At 45.0% G+C, this 22721-nt stretch overlaps 1 protein-coding gene and 1 long non-coding RNA gene across 10 annotated transcripts in view; one reads left to right on the top strand and one right to left on the bottom strand.

Moving 5' to 3' along the window:
• LOC147013492 (uncharacterized) overlaps positions 1 to 6323 on the bottom strand; it is a 48421-nt gene extending 42098 nt beyond the window's left edge. The window contains exons 1-2 of the long non-coding RNA XR_015051342.1: positions 6283 to 6323; positions 109 to 346 (exon numbers count right to left, since the gene is read on the bottom strand). This is a non-coding gene — a long non-coding RNA (uncharacterized LOC147013492). The remainder of the gene's footprint in view (positions 1 to 108; positions 347 to 6282) is intronic.
• Positions 4603 to 22721, top strand: part of SYT7 (synaptotagmin 7) — a 107472-nt gene continuing 89353 nt past the window's right edge. For 5 of the 9 annotated variants that reach the window (XM_085855311.1, XM_085855313.1, XM_085855316.1 and 2 more), the window contains exon 1: positions 6579 to 6627. In XM_085855311.1, coding sequence (XP_085711437.1) covers positions 6594 to 6627 — 34 coding nt within the window. In that variant the 5' untranslated portion in view covers positions 6579 to 6593. Of the gene's footprint in view, positions 5030 to 6578; positions 6628 to 22721 lie in introns of those variants that run through there. The other 4 variants (XM_085855309.1, XM_085855310.1, XM_085855315.1 and 1 more) reach the window with 4 other exon arrangements.

Here is a 22721-nt window from a genome sequence, read left to right on the forward strand (position 1 = left end):
TTCCCTGCCACGTGTGCTCGTCTCATTGCACTGCGACCGTTTTCTGTTAAGTTGCCTGAAACAAAAATAATCATTCATGAAAAGCCGAGTAATCAACGTGAAACACACCTGTGGATCTTTAACAGCAACCAACCAGTACCGGCAGACGGATCCACCGGCTTAACGTCCATCCCACGGGAGTGGTTGAAGCCTCGCCCTGCCTCCGAAACCACGAAATACCAGCATGGCAGTTTACAGCCGATTCAGGATTCGAACCCAGGCCAAGCAGCTCAGAGGCGACTGGAGGTATCGGCACACCTCCAAGCGATCGTGCCATGCGCACTTTGAAAGTCCGGAGCCGGTGAATCTGGAGAAGACGTCACTGCAAGGTTAAAGTTTCAAGGTCACATCAGACCGGTCAAACTTTGTTGGGCTGTAACTTTAAAACGCCGATAACTGAGAAAAAAAAAGAAGCCACGGAGTGAATCGGTGGATGAGACGTGGATGGCGGACGTGTTGGTCATGATCGTGACGGTTGTTGTGAACTTGTGGGGTTAAAGTACACCATCTGAGTGTTACATTACAGCTGATACCAACTGAGTACATTGGTTACCTCCGCCACCAAAGGTGAAGGAGGTTATCTTTTCACCCCTGTCTGTTTGTTTGTGTGTTTGTTTACCCTGCAACAGCCACACCGTTTCAGCGATCATGACCAAACTGGGTACAGACGTCGGCCCTGGTCCAACTTAGACACTCGTCGTTTTTGGTGAATCTAGGTCAAAGGTCAAGGTCAAGGTCACCGAAAAACCGAAATTCTTATTTTCGCAATAACGTCCGCTAAAATGGTGGTATCGACTTCAAAGCAAATCCATAATGTGTATCTTCCAATTCTGCATCCAACCATATGCCTCATTTGGGGTGTCACACCAACACCCTTCTTAGCGGTCGGGGGTCGAATGTCAGGGGGGTTCGGGTCAAAAATTTCAAATTGCGATAAAAACTCCATTTCAAGCCCGATTGACTTCCAAGTTATGATCATGACCAAACAAAGTGCGATAACTCATTAAACAGTAGCACTATCGACTTATAAGAACCAAATTGATTTCAAGGTTTTTGTTTTTCAGAGATCATGGAGATATGACAAAGTTATTCTGGCAATTCCTTGCTCAACGAGTAATTTCATTACTTGTTACTTACGAAATCTAAAGATTTCGTAAGTATATTGATGACTTTCATCATTTGTTTGTGTGTTTGTTTGTGTGTGTGTGTGTGTTTGTTTGTTTGGAGGCACGATAACTCGAGAACGGAAGAAGCGACCAATGTCAAATTAGACCACGTGATTCAGGAGGGTGATGGCTAGCGCTGATTAGATTTGTCAAAATCGGTCAAAGGTCAAGGTCACAGTGAGGTCAAACATCCAAAAAAAAGTTACATCTCGAGAACAGAAGAAGCTACCAATGTCAAATTACACCTGATTTAGGAGGGTGATGGCTAGTGCTGATTAGATTTTGGTCAAAATCGGTCAAAGGTCAAGGTCACAGTGAGGTCAAACATCCAAAAAATGATAACTCGAGAACAGAAGAAGCTACCAATGTCAAATTACACCTGATTTAGGAGGGTGATGGCTAGCGCTGATTAGATTTGTCAAAATCGGTCAAAGGTCAAGGTCACAGTGAGGTCAAACATCCAAAAAAAAGTTACATCTCGAGAACAGAAGAAGCTACTAATGTCAAATTACACCTGATTTAGGAGGGTGATGGCTAGTGCTGATTAGATTTTGGTCAAAATCGGTCAAAGGTCAAGGTCACAGTGAGGTCAAACATCCAAAAAATGATAACTCGAGAACAGAAGAAGCTACCAATGTCAAATTACACCTGATTTAGGAGGGTGATGGCTAGCGCTGATTAGATTTTGGTCAAAATCGGTCAAAGGTCAAGGTCACAGTGAGGTCAAACATCCAAAACATTCGATTTTTGATGGTTTGGAACAGAATCATCGTACAAACTTCTGGTTTGCGTCGCTACCTTCTCTAGAGACAGCTTTTATTAGACAAGGTCAGAGGTCAAGTTGATGATTTCGTAAGTACCAGTCTCTGACTGCTTGTTTGTTTGTCTGTCTGTTTGTTTGTGTATAGGATATCTCAAAAAGTTGTGGACGGATCCAGATGAAATTTGGTGGGCAGGTTGGGTGTGTGACAAGGACGAACTGATTCGATTTTGGTGAAGATGCGAATCCGAATCCGGATACGAGATTTATTTAATTTTTTAAGTGATTCTTCACCATTGAGAGATTGGACCAAAAAACGATATATTTGTTGGGGAAAAGGGGGGGGGGGGTACTGCCGAGGTATACCGAGGTACTGCCGAGTTCTAGTTTATCATTAAACTTCCATATTACCTGGTACGTACCACGTGTACGTGATGATTTCCCCCCCCGCCCCCCCACGATTTGAACGATGCTCATTTCAAATGTCCCGGATTCGAACCACTTTATGAGCTTGCGTCTCTCATTGTGTTTGTTTGTTTATTATCCTTAAACACAATAAGTACCACTGGAAGTTGATTGCTGGTATCGAGGAGACGCGAATACCTGCCTCGTAAGCTTCCAAGCTCGGAATACACACAAACTTCAGGAATCGCAGGTAATTGTTATATTTGTATGAAAATCCAACAATTAGAGGTTGAGGATGTTTCATGTTAAATAATTCTCGACATTTAATGACGATGTCAGACACGTTCATGATTCGTTAAATAAGTCGCCGTGCTGTTATCCAGTTCACGTGTACAGGTATCGGGCTGCATATTATGAAGTTAAAAATATTACAAATAATAATTATTTATCAATAAAAATAAAACGCGCGAAACACTTATGGGAAAAAACACCCAATGCATACGTAATGACGTCATATTATCGTTTGCATGCGCAACGTGCCCGGATAGGAAGATCGTGATGGGTAACATAAAATAGTGGTTTGGAATTCCACAGCGCTGGATCGGGGATTTAAATATAGCAAAATCAGTATCACGTGCATGCGTAAGGGGAGGTGAGGGTTATGGGTTATGGCTGGGAGTTAGGGGTGATTGGGATGATTAGAGGTAGGGGTGGTGAGTTGGAGTAAGGGGAGGTGGGGTGGGGTGGTGAGTTGGAGTAAGGGGAGGTGGGGTGGGGTGGTGAGTTGGAGTAAGGGGAGGTGGGGTGGGGTGGTGGGGTGGTGAGTTGGAGTAAGGGGAGGTGGGGTGGGGTGGTGAGTTGGAGTAAGGGGAGGTGGGGTGGGGTGGTGAGTTGGAGTAAGGGGAGGTGGGGTGGGGTGGGGTGGTGAGTTGGAGTAAGGTGGGGTGGGGTGGGGTCGTGAGTTGGAGTAAGGGGAGGTGGGGTGGGGTGGTGAGTTGGAGTAAGGGGAGGTGGGGTGGGGTGGTGAGTTGGAGTAAGGGGAGGTGGGGTGGGGTGGTGAGTTGGAGTAAGGGGAGGTGGGGGGGGGTGGTGAGTTGGAGTAAGGGGAGGTGGGGTGGGGTGGTGAGTTGGAGTAAGGGGAGGTGGGGTGGGGTGGTGAGTTGGAGTAAGGGGAGGTGGGGTGGGGTGGTGAGTTGGAGTAAGGGGAGGTGGGGTGGGGTGGTGAGTTGGAGTAAGGGGAGGTGGGGTGGGGTGGTGAGTTGGAGTAAGGGGAGGTGGGGTGGGGTGGTGAGTTGGAGTAAGGGGAGGTGGGGTGGGGTGGTGAGTTGGAGTAAGGGGAGGTGGGGTGGGGTGGTGAGTTGGAGTAAGGGGAGGTGGGGTGGGGTGGGGTGGTGAGTTGGAGTAAGGGGAGGTGGGGTGGGGTGGGGTGGGGTGGGGTGGTGAGTTGGAGTAAGGGGAGGTGGGGTGGGGTGGGGTGGTGAGTTGGAGTAAGGGGAGGTGGGGTGGGGTGGGGTGGTGAGTTGGAGTAAGGGGAGGTGGGGTGGGGTGGGGTGGTGAGTTGGAGTAAGGGGAGGTGGGGTGGGGTGGGGTGGTGAGTTGGAGTAAGGGGAGGTGGGGTGGGGTGGGGTGGTGAGTTGGAGTAAGGGGAGGTGGGGTGGGGTGGGGTGGTGAGTTGGAGTAAGGGGAGGTGGGGTGGGGTGGTGAGTTGGAGTAAGGGGAGGTGGGGTGGGGTGGTGAGTTGGAGTAAGGGGAGGTGGGGTGGGGTGGTGAGTTGGAGTAAGGGGAGGTGGGGTGGGGTGGTGAGTTGGAGTAAGGGGAGGTGGGGTGGGGTGGTGAGTTGGAGTAAGGGGAGGTGGGGTGGGGTCGTGAGTTGGAGTAAGGGGAGGTGGGGTGGGGTGGTGAGTTGGAGTAAGGGGAGGGTGGGGTGGGGTGGTGAGTTGGAGTAAGGGGAGGGTGGGGTGGGGTGGTGAGTTGGAGTAAGGGGAGGGTGGGGTGGGGTGGTGAGTTGGAGTAAGGGGAGGGAGGGTGGGGTGGGGTGGTGAGTTGGAGTAAGGGGAGGGTGGGGTGGGGTGGTGAGTTGGAGTAAGGGGAGGGTGGGGTGGGGTGGTGAGTTGGAGTAAGGGGAGGGTGGGTGGGTGATGTGCAGGTGTGGATTGGGGTGGGGGGTTCGGAATGTTTTGAGAACTTGAGGGAAATAGTAAGGTGGAGGCTCATGAGACTTCAAGCCCGCAATGAGACGAGTTTGGGTTTACAAATCGTACTCCAGGTGCTGGGTAAAAGAAAGTACGGCATGGATTCACACGGGGTGGAGTTGGAAGCACGAGGAACAGCGGAGCCGTGGATCTGCGAGGGCTTGGGGAGCTGAGGGAGCGGTTAAGGGCGGGAGAGCTGAGGAAAGTCGAGTCGCGGGGAGCGCTCGGGGAGTTCCAGAGTTCGAGAGAAAGAAGGGAGGGGGTTGGTGGACGGTGGACGCGATAGTTAGAGCAGCAAGTGAGCTGTGGACTTGAGCACAGGGAGGGTTTGAAGAGCCAGGAGAGAAACACAGGATATTTCTGGGTGTTTTAACACACACGGACAGAGTGAGGAGGGCAGACCGTGCAGACGCTGCGGGACGGAGCACGATCCTCGAATATGGCTCCGCTCACTGACATGTCGACCTGTGAGTGCCTTTTCATTCGTGTGTGTGTGTATGTGTATGTGTATGTGTATGTGTGTGTGTGTGTGTGTGTGTGTGTGTGTGTGTGTGTGTGTGTGTGTGTGTGTGTGTGTGTGTGTGTGTGTGTGTGTGTGTGTGTTTTTTGCGTGTTTTGCGTGCAGCAAGTGCTCCGTGCGTTCGCGCGCGTCTCCTGCACGCCTTGCCTTGCACGACGTGTCCGACACCGCGTACTTGGAATCATGCTGATGCACCGTGTAATCTACTTCACACACCGTGCATTTCACACCCGGTGCACCTCACGCCCCGTACCTCACGCCGTGCACCTCACGCCCTGCACTTCACGCCCCGTACCTCACACCGTGCACCTCACGCCTCGTACCTCACGCCGTGCACCTCACGCCCCGCACCTCACACCCCGTACCTCACGCCGTGCACCTCACGCCGTGCACCTCACGCCGTGCACCCCACGCCGTGCACCCCACGCCGTGCACCTCACACCCCGTACCTCACGCCGTGCACCTCACGCCGTGCACCTTACGCCCCGTACCTCGTACCACACACCTCGAACATGTCATACCAGGTATTATACCTCGTTACCTCACACCGTTTACCTCAGTGCACGTAAACACCTCACATCGTTTACCTCAGTGCACGTAAACACCTCACACCGTTTACCTCAGTGCACGTAAACACCTCACACCGTTTACCTCAGTGCACGTAAACACCTCACACCGTTTACCTCAGTGCACGTAAACACCTCACACCGTTTACCTCAGTGCACGTAAACACCTCACACCGTTTTCCTCAGTGCACGTAAATACCTCACACCGTTTACCTCAGTGCACGTAAACACCTCACACCGTTTACCTCAGTGCACGTAAACACCTCACACCGTTTACCTCAGTGCACGTAAATACCTCACGCCGTTTACCTCAGTGCACGTAAATACCTCACACCGTTTACCTCAGTGCACGTAAACACCTCACACCGCATACGTCACACCCCGTGTGCAACGCACGTCGTAACCATCGTTCATCATGTACTATAGATATTAATTCGTGACGTCGTACCGCCGAACGTGCCTCAGCAGCGCTTGGGAGAATTTGTCTCTCACACGGAGCGTGCCGCGGATTTAATTCCCAACATCCATTTGTTTTCGCGATCATATTACTCGACGTTCCGACAAGATTAAAACCTGTCCATAATCCGTATCATATATCAGACGAGTTTTCATTCGGGATCAAGTCCACTCTCACTGCGACTGGCTCGTGTGGTGCCGCCCTGCGAGGGTCCCGTCTGCACCCTCTAAACCCCTCCACGTCGTTCCGCTTATTCTGGGGACGTGCTCCACGGAGGGCGTGGTCACGCTCCACGAAGGGCGTGGCCACGTGCTCCACGGAGGGCGTGGTCACGCTCCACGAAGGGCGTGGCCACGTGCTCCACGAAGGGCGTGGCCACGTGCTCCACGAAGGGCGTCGCCGCGCTTCACGAAGGGCGTGGCCGCACCCAGGTGCCCGTGGGTGCTGTCATCGAGGTCCTCGAAACATACCAAGGAGTCTCATCCAGAATGCCACGTGTGAGGTTGCTTTTATTTAATTCCAGTAAGTTCATGAAAGTTTTCAAGAAGAAATTGTTGCATATTTATGGTGAGAGAAAAGGTGTTGGGATAAATGAGTTACCAATATGGGTTTTAATGGGATGGTGTGGATTTTGATGTTCTATCTGCGTATTATGATCAGGAAGATGAGGACGGGTAGAAATTTTATGAAAGGGGGAGGGAGTGGTAATTTGGTTTATTCACCTGAACCATGTTACTGAACAAAAGGCTTGCTCTCTTTTAGTAGTATCATGGGGTCTTCATCGTATCCACTCCGGAGTGTTGACTCGACGGTTGAAAACCCAACTGCTTGAGCAACCATGGGAACCAAACTCACAGCAGTAAGGCAAACTGACAAAAATGTGTGGGGGTGGAAGTTTATACCAGGTACTATGACAGGAATGCACCCCTGCAGGATGTTGATTTCATGATCAATGATGAATTCTCAACATTTTGCCAGAGGGTTTTTGCAAGAACAAGAAGTAATTAAATACTGTATATGCCCAATGGTAACCTTTGGGGTAAACATTATTTAATTATTACTTTTTTGTGATGATACTTTTGAAATCACTCAACTAGTTTTTACACAACATCGAGGCTCATGGAAGAGGTGACATGGGGGTGAAATGCAAAGAACTGACAGCGGGGGTAGTTGGGTCACCTGTGGGCAAAACAAGCAGGGAACTAGAGGGGGAGCACTCGGTAGAGTGCAAAACCTCTGCCGCCAATACTGCTCGGTCACTCAAGTGAACCTCATATCCTGTTCATTCAATTTGACGTCAACAGTGCTCACAGAGTTATCGTTTGCAACTTTCCCTTTTACTTTTAACTTTTACATACTCAATTCATTCGTCATAACTAGATTCCTTGAGACAGAAATTGATTTTACGTGGGTATATCCACCTGAAGTTCCAAAATCAGCCCCAATTATAATTTTGGCATGTTTTTTTTTGTTAAAAATCACTGATAACATGTAGAAATGCAAAAAAAAAGAAATCTAAATTTTGTTGAAAAAAAAGTTGCAAAAATTTTTTTTTCTCTAATAATTTTTTTTTTGGAGGGGGGGTTGGAAATCATTTATAACATGTAGAAATGCAAAAAAAAAGAAATTGAAATTTTGTTGAAAAAAAAGTTGCAAAAATTTTTTTTTCTCTAATAATTTTTTTTTTTTTGGGGGGGGGGGGGGTTGGAAATCACTTAAAACATGTAGAAATGCAAAAAAAAAGAAATCGAAATTTTGTTGAAAAAAAAGTTGCAGAAATTTTTTTCTCTCTAATAATTTTTTTTTGGCGGGGGGGGTTGGAAATCACCTCTAACATGTAGAAATGGCAAAAAAAACAGAAATCGAAATTTTGTTGAAAAAAAATTTTAAAATTTTTTTTTCTCTAATAATTTTTTTTTGGGGGGGGGGGGGGTTGGAAATCCCTTAAAACATGTAGAAATGCAAAAAAAGAAATCGAAATTTTGTTGAAAAAAAAGTTGCAAAAATGTTTTTTTCTCTAATTTTTTTTTTGGGGGGGGGGGGGTTGGAAATCACTTGAAACATGTAGAAATGCAAAAAAAAATTCAAATATTTTTTTTAATTGGCCGCTATAGCGGCCATATTGGACTTTGGACCAAGTCCAAAATCTAATGGCATGATCCTTGGACCAGACCTAACCCCCCCACCAAGTTTCGTCGAAATCCGTCGAGGAGCTTTTCCGTGGTACTGTTCACAAACAAACAAACAAACAAACAGAAAGGGGTGAAAACGGTAACCTCCATCCATCTTCGAAGATGGCGGAGGTTAATGAATGAGCGGGGAAAGAGGAGAGGCAGAGAGAAGGAGAGCGAGCTGTTTGGGGGGGTCGGGATGACGTGAGATGGTCGAAGCCGATGAGTGAAGTGTGTTTGATTTATTTATTTATTTTTTAGTGGATATCGAGCATGATGGGCGATGCATTTTTCATTGCGATTCGCTTTATCGATAATCCTGCCGGGGTTCCCACGAACAAACATAAATATGGAATATTTTGGCTCAATTAAAGGTTGTTGCCGGTGGTTGATAGTTGATCCCAAACTTGATTGCGTTTGGATTTTATAGTCAGGAGGATGTGCGGAGTACCGTGCTATAAGAGTCGTTCATTTTCAGCTCCGTTCCCATCGACGCAGGTGCAAGTATACACCTGCTATTCCCATGTGATGCCAGCAACAGGTGCTGCATTATAGAGCATCCACATTTTAATAACGTGACCTGAAGGTCCCGTCTGTGTTGTGCAGCTGAAAGAAGGATGTTAAGCTGGCCATCCTGTATTATGAGTTCGAAAGTATATTCTTGTATTTGTTTCTTTCAATGGAGTTATTATACTGCCACAGTTGTGTAATCTCCCTGAATATTAAACAGTTGTGGCGTTGATGACGTGACATGGGTGATGAGCTCAAAATGGCCTTTTGTTGTGTTTTCATTTGTAGGTGTCTTTGTAAGTGCCGTACACCATATATTTATTTGTGAAACTTTTCAAGTATTGAAGTTGTGATTTGTTGAGAACTTTTGAGCAAATTATGTGTGACAGCGTTGGGGCTGCCAGGATGGCCTAGATGTACTGTACGTACACCCACCTCTAATCCGCTAAGCCTGGGTTTGAATTTCCGCCCAGCTAGAAACTGTCATCCTGGTGTTTCACAGGCAGAGGTAATTCCTCAATGTGTGCGCCATCATAGTTGATGGATGTTAAAGATCCCATGGTATCCTTCGCGAAGAGTAGGCGAGCTATCCCCGACACCCTGGACAAATTATGTGTTCCTTTCCTACCCTGAGTCGAGCAGCATCAGGCCTGGCCAGCCGGTTCGTGAAAGATTTGGGCCAAGCTTCCCCCTGGCCAACTCCACATGAATTTGGGAATAATTGTGGCCATTAAATAAGAATAAGAAGAAGTGATGTTCATACATTGTGTTGAGCTGTGTCGGTCTCCGAAAACAGGGTGTGATGTTCGAACATCTTCAAGACGATCTCTTGAGGGATTTGCTTTGATCGTTCAGGCAATTTATTTTCACTTCATTCAGATCTTGAAAATGTAAATGCTCGGGGCCTCGATAGCTCAGTTGGGTACAGTTCATTGCAAGACTCAAGACACTTTTTCTCTCTGGAAAATGGGATAATTATACCCCAGATTCTTTTATTTATTTATTTATTTATTTATTCATTAAAGACCGTACACTTCCTGAGGCAACCTGACGAGACGAGGTTGATATCACCTGTTAGATTATGACAAAGGGCTCTATGAGATAGTTGGGTTTCCTGTTTTGTGTGAAATCCTTTTTTACTGCCCATCATACAACATCCTGTTTAAATATGACATCAGGATCGAATACTCTTCTCCCATTTAGGGGTCATGTGACTTGACGTAGCACACACTCCTTGTCGAAATGTAAGCCAAAGCATTATGGGCAATTGACGTGTCTTCCCCTCGAATGTCCTTGCGATCCCTGTCTCACCAAAGGTAAGCTTCCGCCCTGTCTTTACTCTACCACGAGCACCCCTTACATTTGCCCCTGTCGAGCTTTCTGGTTTGGTACTCCCATATCTCACTTGCTGTCTTTCACCATAATTACTTCTATCCCTGCACCTCTGCTCTGTCAAATTCACTTCCTTCCTTTGCCTTTCCACATGTCCGATCAGCTGCATACCTTCAAACGTTCAGTTCATTGATCATAAGTATAACATGGGTTCTCTTGCAGGGAAATTCAACACGGGAGGAGGACGTTAGGCCCATCAAAGCCCACACTAGTGTTGCCAACCTATGGTTGGTTTTCCCTGTTCTATAGTTTTAAATGCTGAGCATCGAGCAAGTAAGCAGCATGTACCTTTTTATAAAGACCTTGGTACGACCCTGCTGAGGTTTAAACCACTGCCCTCCCAGACTCGGAGCAGACATTCTAACCACTACACTACTGAAGTGTGTATGTTTTTTTTTTTCATTCTTTCCTTCTTTTTTTTTCTTCTTTTTTCTCGGCCTCACGTTCTCTTGTCCACCTCCAGGAAAACTACTTGCTGTGATGTGGTAGTTGGAGTTTAATACTTGCACTGTCCCTCTTGGGTGGTTTATTTCTGAAAGAGATACAGGCTCGGTGATTTAATTCCCAGGATGCACGCGACATAAATGAGCTACAGGCCTATTTCCAGGTGCACACTTCCACGTCATTGTCAATGACATTAAAAATGTTCCATGAATGGGACACTAAATGCAGTATGTAGTGCAAAACACACCATTGTTGTTTTGTTATTTAAATGTTTCGATACATGGGTATCTCTAATCATAAGTAAATAGAGTGCTGGCAGGATAGCATGGAGGTATGTGTACTCAGCTCTGGGCTGTCTAGCCTGGGTTCGAATCTCGACCTAGCTATAAACTGTCACTCTGGTGCTTCGCAGGCAAGGCGAGGAATCCGTGCACGTGCCGTCCTTCCGGTGGACACTCGAGAGGACCGTCTGCCAGCATGGCGAGTTGATGTCCATTAAAGATCCCACGTTGTCCTTAAGAGTAAGCAAGTTATCGCTGGTACTCAGAACAAATTACAGTACAAATTCTTGCCATGGTTAACCATCAGGCCTGGCCAGCTGGTTCCAGAAAGAGTTGGGCCAGAATCATTCACTCCAGTTGACCCCAAAAGTTGGAAATAATCAGGGCCGTTAAAAAGGGAGAGGACACCGGTAAGAAAATATATAATTAATTAATTACATTTATATTTACATTGACGCCTTTCGTTTGTGAAACCATTCAAAGTGCCTCGAGTATCAGTGATCGTTCCGCCTGTAAAAACATTATGGAAGGAGGTCACGTATTCCCAATAAGGTAAACATGTAATATATCTCATGCCTCAGTTAATAGCATTTTAAATCTTAAATACGGTAAAACCCATTATCGCCGTCCGCCGCAGGATGGAGGCCTCACTCAACTCATGTTCAAGGGTGTTTGGGGTAAAGTGTTGATTGGTGTGATTGAACAGCCATGGAATTGAATCCACACCAGCTGGTGGATAAATAAATAAGTCTTTAACCACTCAAGCAAACAACCACTCATTTTAAATTGAAATTCCTGAAATTTTTATGCATGGCACCACAAGTAGTCTTGCAAGATGAGAAGAGAGTGGGGATTAAAGACAAAATTTCTCGATTCCACTTAATGTGTCATTGTGCCACCCAGAGAAAGAAGTACGCACATGGACGTGCTTATAATGGCAAGTAATGCGTATCTCACTCCGAAGCTTATTCTCATTCTCCAGGATGAATAATTTAACGTTTTTATTTTTATTCTTAAAGACAACACGCTGACCAGGACGTCACTCCGTGGATGTTTGCTACTTCCCATTCCCACCATTCACCCAAGGCAGCAGTAAGTAATATATAGCCACAGAGTGTGTGCGGATACAGCACTCCGCTACTACTAAAATCAGGCCTGACAATGTAAAAAAAATGATAATAAAATTCCCAGTTTGCTTCATTTCAGGGCCTTCTGGGTATTGTGGAGCCAACTTGCTTCCTCGTTAAGAACCCGGTTTGAAGTTCAAGGATGGACAAGCCCATTGATTTGTCTCACTTGAAGATGCCAAATAGAAGCGCCAGTACACAGGATATGTGTGGGAGTGGAACGAATTCCACATTTCATCGCAGGAAAAGATGGTTTGTTGGGTTTTCTTGGAAATTTTACTTTCATTTTGGGGGTACTGCATCTTTAATTCCAATTTCTTGAGCGGGTGATACACTGCATCGTACGGCCCGGAGGCATGAGGTCCAGGTGCTGAAAAACCGCTGCCGGGCATTCCTAAAAGAGATGGAACTGCACGTTCGTCCGATTCCGTGATCGGTTGAGACTCGGAGAGAAACATAGCTAATATAGTAATGCCTGTTTTAATGCTGCAAACTACCCCCATTGCCATAGGTTGCCTGTCACTGTGTTAGACCACCCACTGCGTATCATAATTATCACTAATTTGAAGCAACTTTAATTGCTGACCTCCAGGCAATTAATCATCATGGTTGCTTGCCCCTTGGTAGCCGAAGACGGTTGTTCACGTGTGACAAGCGAACAGCCTGGGAACGTGAATTTGTTTATGGTGCAGGAGCTGTTGTCCAGGCAACAACCGCACACTCTGAGACCATAAGCAGTGCAACCTGATGTCAAGGGATAGCCGAGAAGAACAGGCCGCTTGCCACTTGTAGTCTAGCTCCCATTTGCAAAAGACGTCATGGGATCTTTAATGTCCACCGACGGACGGTCAGTGCCGTCGGACCGGTCAGTGCCGTCGGACGGCTCCTCCGGCTTAATGGCACACGTATTGATGGATCTCGCTGTATGTGGAACACCGGGGTAACAGATTATACATGCGTGGAGATTCAAGCCCTGTCTAGACGGCCCAAAGGCGAGTGTGTAATGCTGTACCTCGAAAGCTATCCTGCCAGCCCGCAATTAATAATACCTTACAGATTGTGCATAAAAATAATTTGTATACTTTTTCTTCTTTAAACTGCCACAATTATTCCTACGTCCTTGCGGGGTTGCCAGAGGAAGCTTGTGCAAATTCTTTCCCGATCCGGCTGGCCAGGCCTGACGTTCGACGAAGGTAAGAGCAGGAATTTGGAATTTGTTCAGGGTGCCGGCGATAACTCACCAATTCTTCACAAAGGATCTTTAACATGCAATGACTAATGCCGGCAGACGGGACGCCCAGTTTAATGCCCATCCGAGGGATGGCACATACATTGATGCCTCGACCTGCATGTGAAACACACGACAGTTTATACCTGGGTCGGGATTCAAGATTGCTTGCTGTGCGTATCTATAGGTCATCCTGCCAGCACCTTAAACAATTTGTATTACTTTACCTTATTTTCTTTATTTCATTAAAAAATAATTTCCTTTCAATTTACTTAAGTTAGATATTATTTCTGTCAACAATACCGTTTCCTTTTTGTTCTTTCAAAACGGATTTATTTGTTCTTCATTGGTCTAACCTATTGTTGTTGCTTCTTTCATTGCTGAATTCTTACAATCGATGAATAATATAATTGATTCCTGGGTGAATATTAATTCCATAACAAGTGAATTTATAAGGAAAAGGAATTTAGAAAAAAAACCCGACAAATGAAATAGCTCTTGGAGTTGAAAGTCGTACATCGATACATAGCTCTAAATTACAAAGCCGAATTCATGGAGGAGGGAAATAAATAAATAAAACAAGGAAATTAAATAATAATCTGCTTCCGGTGTGTTGAATATATTGTCCACTTATCAGCTTGATAGGTTATCATCACACCCTGCATTTCTCATGGAATGGTGGGCTTGCCAACATAACCGAAAATTAAAGTTACTTAGTGGATACGCTGAGGTCATAGCATTTTCTCTCTTTTACACTTAAACCCCACATCTTGTCATCAGTTGAAAGAAGCTCTTCTTGCTGAGTTAATCCAGTATCTTGAATTACTAATGGGAGCTCTGCTTGATGATGGCCTAAACACAAACCATGGGTTACTGGATGGGAGTACTATTTGCTGGGATAATTAAATGCTGTTGCCAAGCAAGTACTCATGGGGAAAACTCATGCTGCTTTATCCTGTGGAGCCTCAATGGGATGTGTTCATTCATTATTTAACTGTTTATTTGATGGAGCCAGTGGCCGAGGTAGGAAGGTGGAGCTCCTGCTTTGCTGTCCCGTGGTGATGTGTTCAAGCTCAAGCCACGTCCGGGCATGAATCATTTGTGTACTTTATTGCAACTCGGAGCAATATCTTTGGGCACCAGGCTTGCATCTCGAGTCTGGGCCTGCTCTTTGTGTTCTTCAAAATCATATGAATATTTTGCTAGCTGAGGATGCTGCAGGAATTGGGGGGGGGGGGGGGGAAACCATTCGAGTTTGAGGAGTTGTCCATACTGAAGTTTCTAAAGCAGGAATGTTGAAAAAGGTTCTAAAGGTCGGTAGTTACAGAAGCTGGGAACTTTATGTGGTTTACAATGTTTGGATGAAAATATTGAAACTTGTTCATTGAAAAAATTCCTTCTTTGTCCACCTAAGTCGAAGCTGTCTGCTTACCACTAATTCATTCATTACCCCCATCCACACGAAGCGAAAAGCGTGGTTAAGTAATAGGTTCACTTCTGTCCATCCATCCACAAACGTCAGTTTATGATTGAGGAACGTCTTAATGAAGTCAAATGTTATATTTTCAACGTGACTCAGACAACAAACCTGTTTTTCAGTACTTTGTCTCTGAAATCCTCCTCATTGCACATGCACGGCGAGAAGTGACATATTTCTACTTTTTTCCGCCTGTTTGGCAGTCAAACAAAACTGAAAATTATTCCAAACAGGAAATTTATTGTTTTTAAGGATGTCTTAAAGGACACAAACAACAAACACAAAAAAACGAATGTAACTTGCTGAATATGGTGGTGTAGCCTTTAGAATGCTTGAACAGCGCGAAACTTCGGGATGTTTTTTTCATACGACCTTTAAAAATCATTATTTTGTTTTGATTGAATTTTCTACTTGAACACTGCACAGGATAAGCTGTTCTATGAACTCTAGTTTTGTTTCTTGTTTTTGCTACATGCTTCCTAACCCCGATGAGTTCGTTGGTATTTCAATAAAGACTTCAAAATGGTTAACTAATCATCTGAATTTATGATCTCGTACATTGTATCGGGAAGCTAAACTAATGTTTTATGCCCTATTCGGCATTTATTCATTGTTTTCAACCATGTTCTTCTGTAACACCTTTTCTGTTTCCTGTTTAAATAGCTCCAAAACTGCTGGCATCTGTATATAAAAACACCTGGGGAGCTGTGAGTGGGGTTGTCTGGATAGGGCAGGTTAATAATAGTATTTGTACACTGCTTTCCCAACTGAGTCTGGCTGGATTTGTAGTTTGGCAACCTTACTAGCTTGGCTGGACTTTTACCTGGGTCCTTCCCATGAGTGAAGTCCACATGAGGTTTCTCTCCTCATCAAAAATTCATGCACTATCTGCTTTGCCAAATATATATATATGTGCATTTTTGTGTTTGGATGAGCAAAAATATTGTGGAAGAAGATTGCTCATGAAAGAGCAAAGTAATTGTAGCTTGGTTAACAAGGAGCTTCGAGGTCGCACGCCTTTTGAGCGGTTGTAAATAGATTGCACAAATATTGTGCACAATTGAAATTCCGGAGATGGTTGTCATGGCAACATAATTCAGCCAATCACAGCCGTGATCTAATCAGATTGAGATAATATCATGAAGAATAGATCTGTGTAACACGAAAGCTAAATCCTGAACGATTTTTGTAAAAGAACGTGTGCACAATCCAAGTTACCAAGATGGTTGCCATGGCAACAGATTTCAGCCAATCACAGCCATGATCTAATCAGGGTGAGTTAATGTCTTCAGGAATATATATATATCTGCAATGTGAAAGCAAAATGTTCAATGGTTTTTGAAATATCGCATGCACAAAAGTACATGGACGGAGCTCATTTTAATGTCCCCCATCGCAGGAGGGGTGGACGACAAAAGGCAATCAACTGACTGTGGGGGTCACAGTTGAATGTAACAATCAAGGGAATTAATGAATAGGAAATGGAGAAAACAGAGGAGGGAAGGAAGCAGAGGAACGTGCAGGTAAGAGACTTGCGCTATGGAGGGTTGATAGAAAAGATTGCAGGTAGGGATGTGTGATGACGTAAGAATGTGGTGTTTGTTTGAAGCCCTAGAGAGAGGAGTGCAAAGGAACCATCTCTGGAAGGCTGGTCTATATATGGGAGGGAAGAGGAGCAAAAGAATGGGTGCATGGTGAGTGGAAAACCTGGATTTTAGGAGTTGAACTAAGAGATTGGTTTACTGGACGGGAGAGAGCAAAGGTAGCTAGACTGGAGGAGAGGCCACCGACTTGCCTGCGATGTAAGAGCAACAGACTATCTGCTTCGGTCTCATTGCAGGAGATGCCAATAATGTTGAGAGCTTGAGATTCTACAAAATTCAAGATTGTGACAGATGTGGTGCTGGAGTGCCAGCCCATAGGGGAAGGCAATACTTTGTTTGAGCTACCAACAAAGTCCTTGTAGGCTGAGTATTTTTTTATTTATCAAGGAATGACTTAGGATGCTCATTCTACACCTGTTTTTGGAAGCCAGCTTTACTATATGGTCAGCCCAGGGGAGGTCATGTGATGACTGATGATGCCAAGAAGCTCAAGAGACTGATCCACCTCCAGTGGCTGACCCTTGAAATAGATAGGTGGGTTCATTTCATGATCCTTCCAGAGGGACAGGGCAAGTCTAAGCCATTTAGCAAGATCGATAGATGTGTTCCATTCATCAGACCAGCATCAAATCAATTCCAGCAATGCCAACCCTCCCGATTTCATCGGGAGGCTTCCGAAAATTCACCCAAACTCCCGCCCTTACGATCACTATCCTTATCCTCCCGAAATTTTGATATTTTTGCACTGTTCACTAATCAGAATGTACTAGTATGAGAATTGAATGAAAAGCATCGTCTGCTACGTATAGCATGTGGTAACTCCATAACGTTCGCTGCTACCAAATTGTACGTAAAAAAATGCAAATTCAAATGAGGAGCAGCGAAACATTGGGTCTGGATCTCGCTTATGCGATCATGCACTGAGATTTAGTGCATGCGGTATGTGTGCAATACAGTGCATGCGGTATGTATGCACAGTGTATATGCATGCGATACGCTCACTGCATGCAGCTGGGCCCCGTACCAGCCCGGCGGTCGCGACCACCGTGCGGTGTTTAACAGCCGCTAGAGTTCTACGAGTCGCGCTGCAGCTGTGGAACATCGACTTCGAAGTTACCGATGCTTCAAGCCCTCGATGTTGATTACGAAATGGCAGAAAAGAAGCTTACGAAGACCAAGAAATGGTCTCAGAAGTACAAGACCGAATACAGTCTCCAATACCCATGTATTCGAAAGTCTGAAAGAGGAATTCATCATGCGTATTGTACAGTATGCAGCGTTGATATTTCAGTTGAGCACGGAGGTCGCGATGATATTCGGAAGCACATTGGAAGCAAACGGCACACAGACATTGCAAAGGAGAGATCTTCGAGCACGAGTACCGGTACACTTCTGAATTATTTCACCAAACAAGGGACAAGCGAGGAAGAGGATGTTACCCGAGCGGAACTTCTCTTTAGTGGATTTATTGTGGAACATAACTTGCCCATATCAGTCTCAGATCATGCTGGACCTCTATTTCAAAAGATGTTTCCAGATTCAAAAGTTGCTTCAAAGTATGGATGTGCAAGAACAAAAACTTCAGCAATAATTGGTGAGTTGTCAAATGTTACTGCTTCATCTATTGCCGATATTGCCAGACTAGCTCCATTTAGCCTAGCTACAGACGGTAGCAATGACAGTGGTGAGGCCCAGCTATATCCTGTCCTGATTTCGTACTATGACAACAGTGCTGGGATTGTGAAGCAAGGTTTGCTAAGTTTGCCTGCGTGCAAACAAGATTCCACTGGAGAAAACATTTTCAAACTGCTTGATCATGAGTTCAGTGACAGGAAAATTCCGTGGGGAAATTGTGTTTCCTTTTGTGCTGATAATGCCTCTGTCATGGTGGGCAAGCACAAAGGAGTCGCTGCTTATATCCACAAACAAAATCCAGAGTGCTACATCATGGGATGCCCTTGCCATATGATGCACAATACGGCCAAGAAGGCGGCTCAGGCCTTACCCATTGAATTAGATGACTTTCTCATCGATATTTACTACTACTTGGACAAAAGTAGTAAACGCGTCAAAGGAGTGAAAGCACTGCAAGAACTCTGTGATGCCCCGACACACAAGATTCTGAAGCATGTCGCAACAAGGTGGCTGTCCCTTGGTCAGTGCCTAGACAGGCTGGTTGAACAGTGGGAGCCACTTCGCCTCTTCTTCAAAGAAGAAGTACGAAGAAAAATGCAACCAACTGTAGCCAAGACTCTAACAATGAGCAAGAAGGACGGCACTGTATCTACTGCCAGTACTGGCACTGCAGGATCAAGCACTAGTGGAGCAGCATTCACCACTACCACTGCAGTATCTGCTGCGAAGAAGACAGCAGGGACAGCATCAAAACCAATGCTGAGAGCAGGTAGCATCACCGGCCCTTCATCACGTTCATCTACAAAGCAGATCCCTTCAGAGTCGAGAAAGACTGTGATAGTCCCATCTACAGGCAAAGAAGGACCCAAGTTAAGTTCTGCTTTTGCCAAATCACTTGATAGAAGCTCAGCAAAACCTTCGAATCAGAGGTCTTCTTCCTTGGCTGCACCTACCTCAAGCTCTCTCCTCAAACGTAAAATTGGATCTGGTACTACGAGTCTGACCTCTTCTGCTGGCAGTAAACGCAAGTGTGATCGCCCTGCGGCTAAGTGTACTACGAGTTCTACAACTAAAAGCGCATCTTCCTCAAACACTGTGCAGGAATCTAGAGAAAAACGTGTCAACAGGATGTTCTTGTCTCCACAAACAAAACTCTATTGTTTCTTCCTTCGATATGCTAACAAGCTTTTTGAGAAGGGGAATCTTCTGCTCCAAAGAGACGAACCCTGTATTCATCTCCTGCACGGAGAATTGAATGGTCTTCTGAAAGATATCTTCGTACGGTTTTTGAAACCATCGGTGTCATCGGTTGCTCTGGTAAATGTACCCTTCTCTGACAGAAATCATCAGAAGAATGATGAGGACCTCATGATTGGGAACGATGCCAAACTGTATATAAGGGAACAAAGGAGTCTCAAGAAATCCACCTTCACTCTGAGTGAGTCAGACATCCAAGGTTTCTTCAGTGCAGTTCGCTCATATTATGTGAAAGCCTGCAATTACATCTTCAAAACCTGGCCGCTAGATGATGAATTAGCCAAGCATGCTCAGGTGCTGGATGTTAAGCTACACCAAGAAGTGGGGTTTGACTGTGTGGAGTTTTTCATCAAGAAATTCCCCTGTCTGTTCAGTGGCGGTGATAGTGACATAGACAGTCTTGAGAGTGAATTCGCTCACTACCAGGCAGACGCCTCCATAGCTACAATTGCTACTGAGACAGTGAGAGTGGATGAGCAGTGGCATCGGATTTCACAGCTCACAGATCCCTGCACTGGTGCCAAGAAGTATCCTAATTTGAGCAAAGTGATGAAGGGAATCTTGGTCATTCCTCATTCGAACGCATCATGTGAGCGGGCACTCAGTCTTGTACGGAAGAATCATACTGAATTTCGTCCCAATTTGAGTGTCAAAACCCTGGAAGCTCTCTTAATTGAAAAACTAGCTCATAGCACCCCTTGCTACCAGAGAGAATACAGCAAAGACATAATCAGAAGGGCTAAAAGAGCCACACAGCTGTCACTCAGCAAAGCTGCCATGGAAAAAGCAAGCAGCAGTAGTACCAGCCAGTAAGGTAAGAAAAATATTGCTTCTTTTGTGCTTTTTGTTAATCTTTGATTGTCCCCTAACTTACTAATATTAACATACATGTAACATTAAAAAGTGCACAATTTTCCCCTTTTTTTGTTCAAAAAGTGGGAATTCTTAACATGTTAAATGCTCCAAAATAGGGCTCAGATGGCACTAGAGAGCGTCTAGAACCCCAGAGCTTCCAGGGCCCTAAGGCGGGTCCTGGACCCCGCCGCAAGGGTCGTGCGCTTCGCGCACATTATTTGGTGTCGGTTGCAAATCCTCCCTAATTCTGATTTCCAAAAGTTGGCATCTCTGCAATTCCAAATCAGCAGAAAGTGACATATCTGCTGAATGTCTGTCAATGGGATGGGGATACTGCACAAGATAATGTGGAATCTTCTGCAAAAAGGAAAAGAGGGTTTTCCAGAGCATTGGAGAGGTCATTGTAGATGAGGAACAAAACTGGGCCCAGGATTACCTTGATGTGCTCCTGCCTCCAATGGCAGAGTTGAGGAGAGTTCCATTGATCGGAGGTAGCCTTGGAGATTAAACATTTACTACAGGCATCCCAAAAGTGGGGAAACAATGAACGGGTTCTTTGCAGAGGCCATCAACCTGCATAGGCCATGTAACACACTGGGAGCCAACTGCTTATGCTGGGAACCATTGATGACCATTTGTTGTTGCATTAACATTGTGGTAACTTAGGTAAGTTAGCTTTTCTTGTTCTGTGCTTTATCACCTGACCAAAGAAACAGGTATAACTGCTTGTTATCAATTGGTTTTCTCAAGTTCGGTCATTCATTTCGTCCACCAGACGGTGGTCTCCTTGGATTAATCTGAGGTGGTCCCTTCAAGTGGGTGCCTGGAATGTCCTATCCCTAAGCATCAGCTGCGGTTTTCCTGTCACTGATCCTGATCACCACATTCTCTCAGTGAGGGAGCCTCGTGAGTGGAGGAGGCCAATGGGCCGACCACGTGCCTCGTGGTTGCAGCAGGTTGATCAGCATCTCAAGGAGATGGGGATTGGCCAGGCATCTGCCTGGGGGATGGCCAGATGGAGGCCCCTGGAGTACCTGCGGAAAGTGGACGCAGTGATGCTCTGCTCTGGCGCATGCTCCCATACCTGATCTGACCTGCAGAGTGTAGACAATTACAATTGAAGATCGAGTAACAACTGATGACAGCCATTCAATTGCAGCATCAGTAGTTTGGCAAAAAGTTCCCGCTGAATGTCCTCTGCACAAATAAATTAATAATAATAAATCTCAAGTGTGCACGACTTGGCAAGTTGTTGAACTAGTTTGATGGTGTGATTTTCTTTACAGTAGTCTAACCCTCCTGGAGGCGTTTGTGTATAAAACACATGCAGGACAAGGACATGAGGAGATATCAGCATACTTATACATAGATCACAAGGACATTCATAGACAATGGAATTTGGAAATGAGATTTAAATATGGATTATCCACATTATGAACCAGGGTTCATTTCAGAACACTAACAGGCCAACTCCCTTATTTTCTCAAATACATGATTGATTATGACCAGTGCTTTTGTGTTTCCTGCCATCAAAAGACTCTAAAGATTTTATTTTCTGTTGAAGATATTTGTAATAAACTACGCATGGCTCATTTAGCCATTACTTTATTTATATTTAAGTCATTCGCCCATATATATATATATATATATATATATATATATATATATATATATATATATATATATATATACATATATATATACATATATATATACATATATATATACATATATATATATATATATATATATATATATTTTTTTTTTTGACTGGACTCTGTGGGATAATTGTTCAAATGGATGCTGTGTTTGCAAGGACAGTGGTTCAATCCCTGGCCGGGTCATACCAAAGACTTTAAAAATGGTATGTGATGCTTCCTTGCTTGACACTCCACATTTTTAAAAGGAGAGAGCATGCACAAACAACCAGAGCTTGGTAACCATTGTGCAGGCTTGATGCGCCAAAGGGCCTCCTGCGTTGAAGTTCATTGTGATCGAACTCATTTTATTATATTATTACACCAGCAGAGTACCCCCCTCCCCCCTGGGTAGGTTAGAGTTTGCACATTACTTGCTGAAAAAAGTATAGTTTGCATATTGTATGAAGATTCTATAGATGTTTGTTTGTTGTGTATCGAATGAATGGGTCTTGGGGGTCTCGGAGGTCAAAGGGGTGTAAAGGGTCCAAAGGTCATATGCATCCCCCACATACAATATCAGTCATGGTGTTAAGGTCTTAAGGGTCTCAAGGCGGTCAAAAAGGTCTATAAGGTCTAAGGAGTCTAATGTGTCTAAAGGAGGTCTGAGTGGTCTTAAAAGGTCCAAAAGTGTTGAAAGGGATCCAAAATGATATTTATTCGACTTTTTTTATATTCTGTGATGTAAGCATTGGATTATCACGTAATCTAGTTGCTCGTGGTTCCTCCAATGAAAGGGAGACAATTCTAATTTGGCTCATACGTGCGTAATAGGAGCTTACCGTCCTATCTATCTATGGTCCTTCGTCTCGGTGTTGTTACCGGACAAAGTGATGGTGGTCCTGCTCCACCACAATGGAGAAAGAACCCACACAATAACACCTGGATGAGAAATCCGAAAAAAAAATGAAAAGATGCAAAAATAAAAAATTTCGAAC

Source organism: Eptatretus burgeri, chromosome 14, assembly GCF_056783735.1.
Source record: "Eptatretus burgeri isolate ZD-2024b chromosome 14, Ebu_testis_v1, whole genome shotgun sequence".
NCBI lineage: Eukaryota > Metazoa > Chordata > Myxini > Myxiniformes > Myxinidae > Eptatretus > Eptatretus burgeri.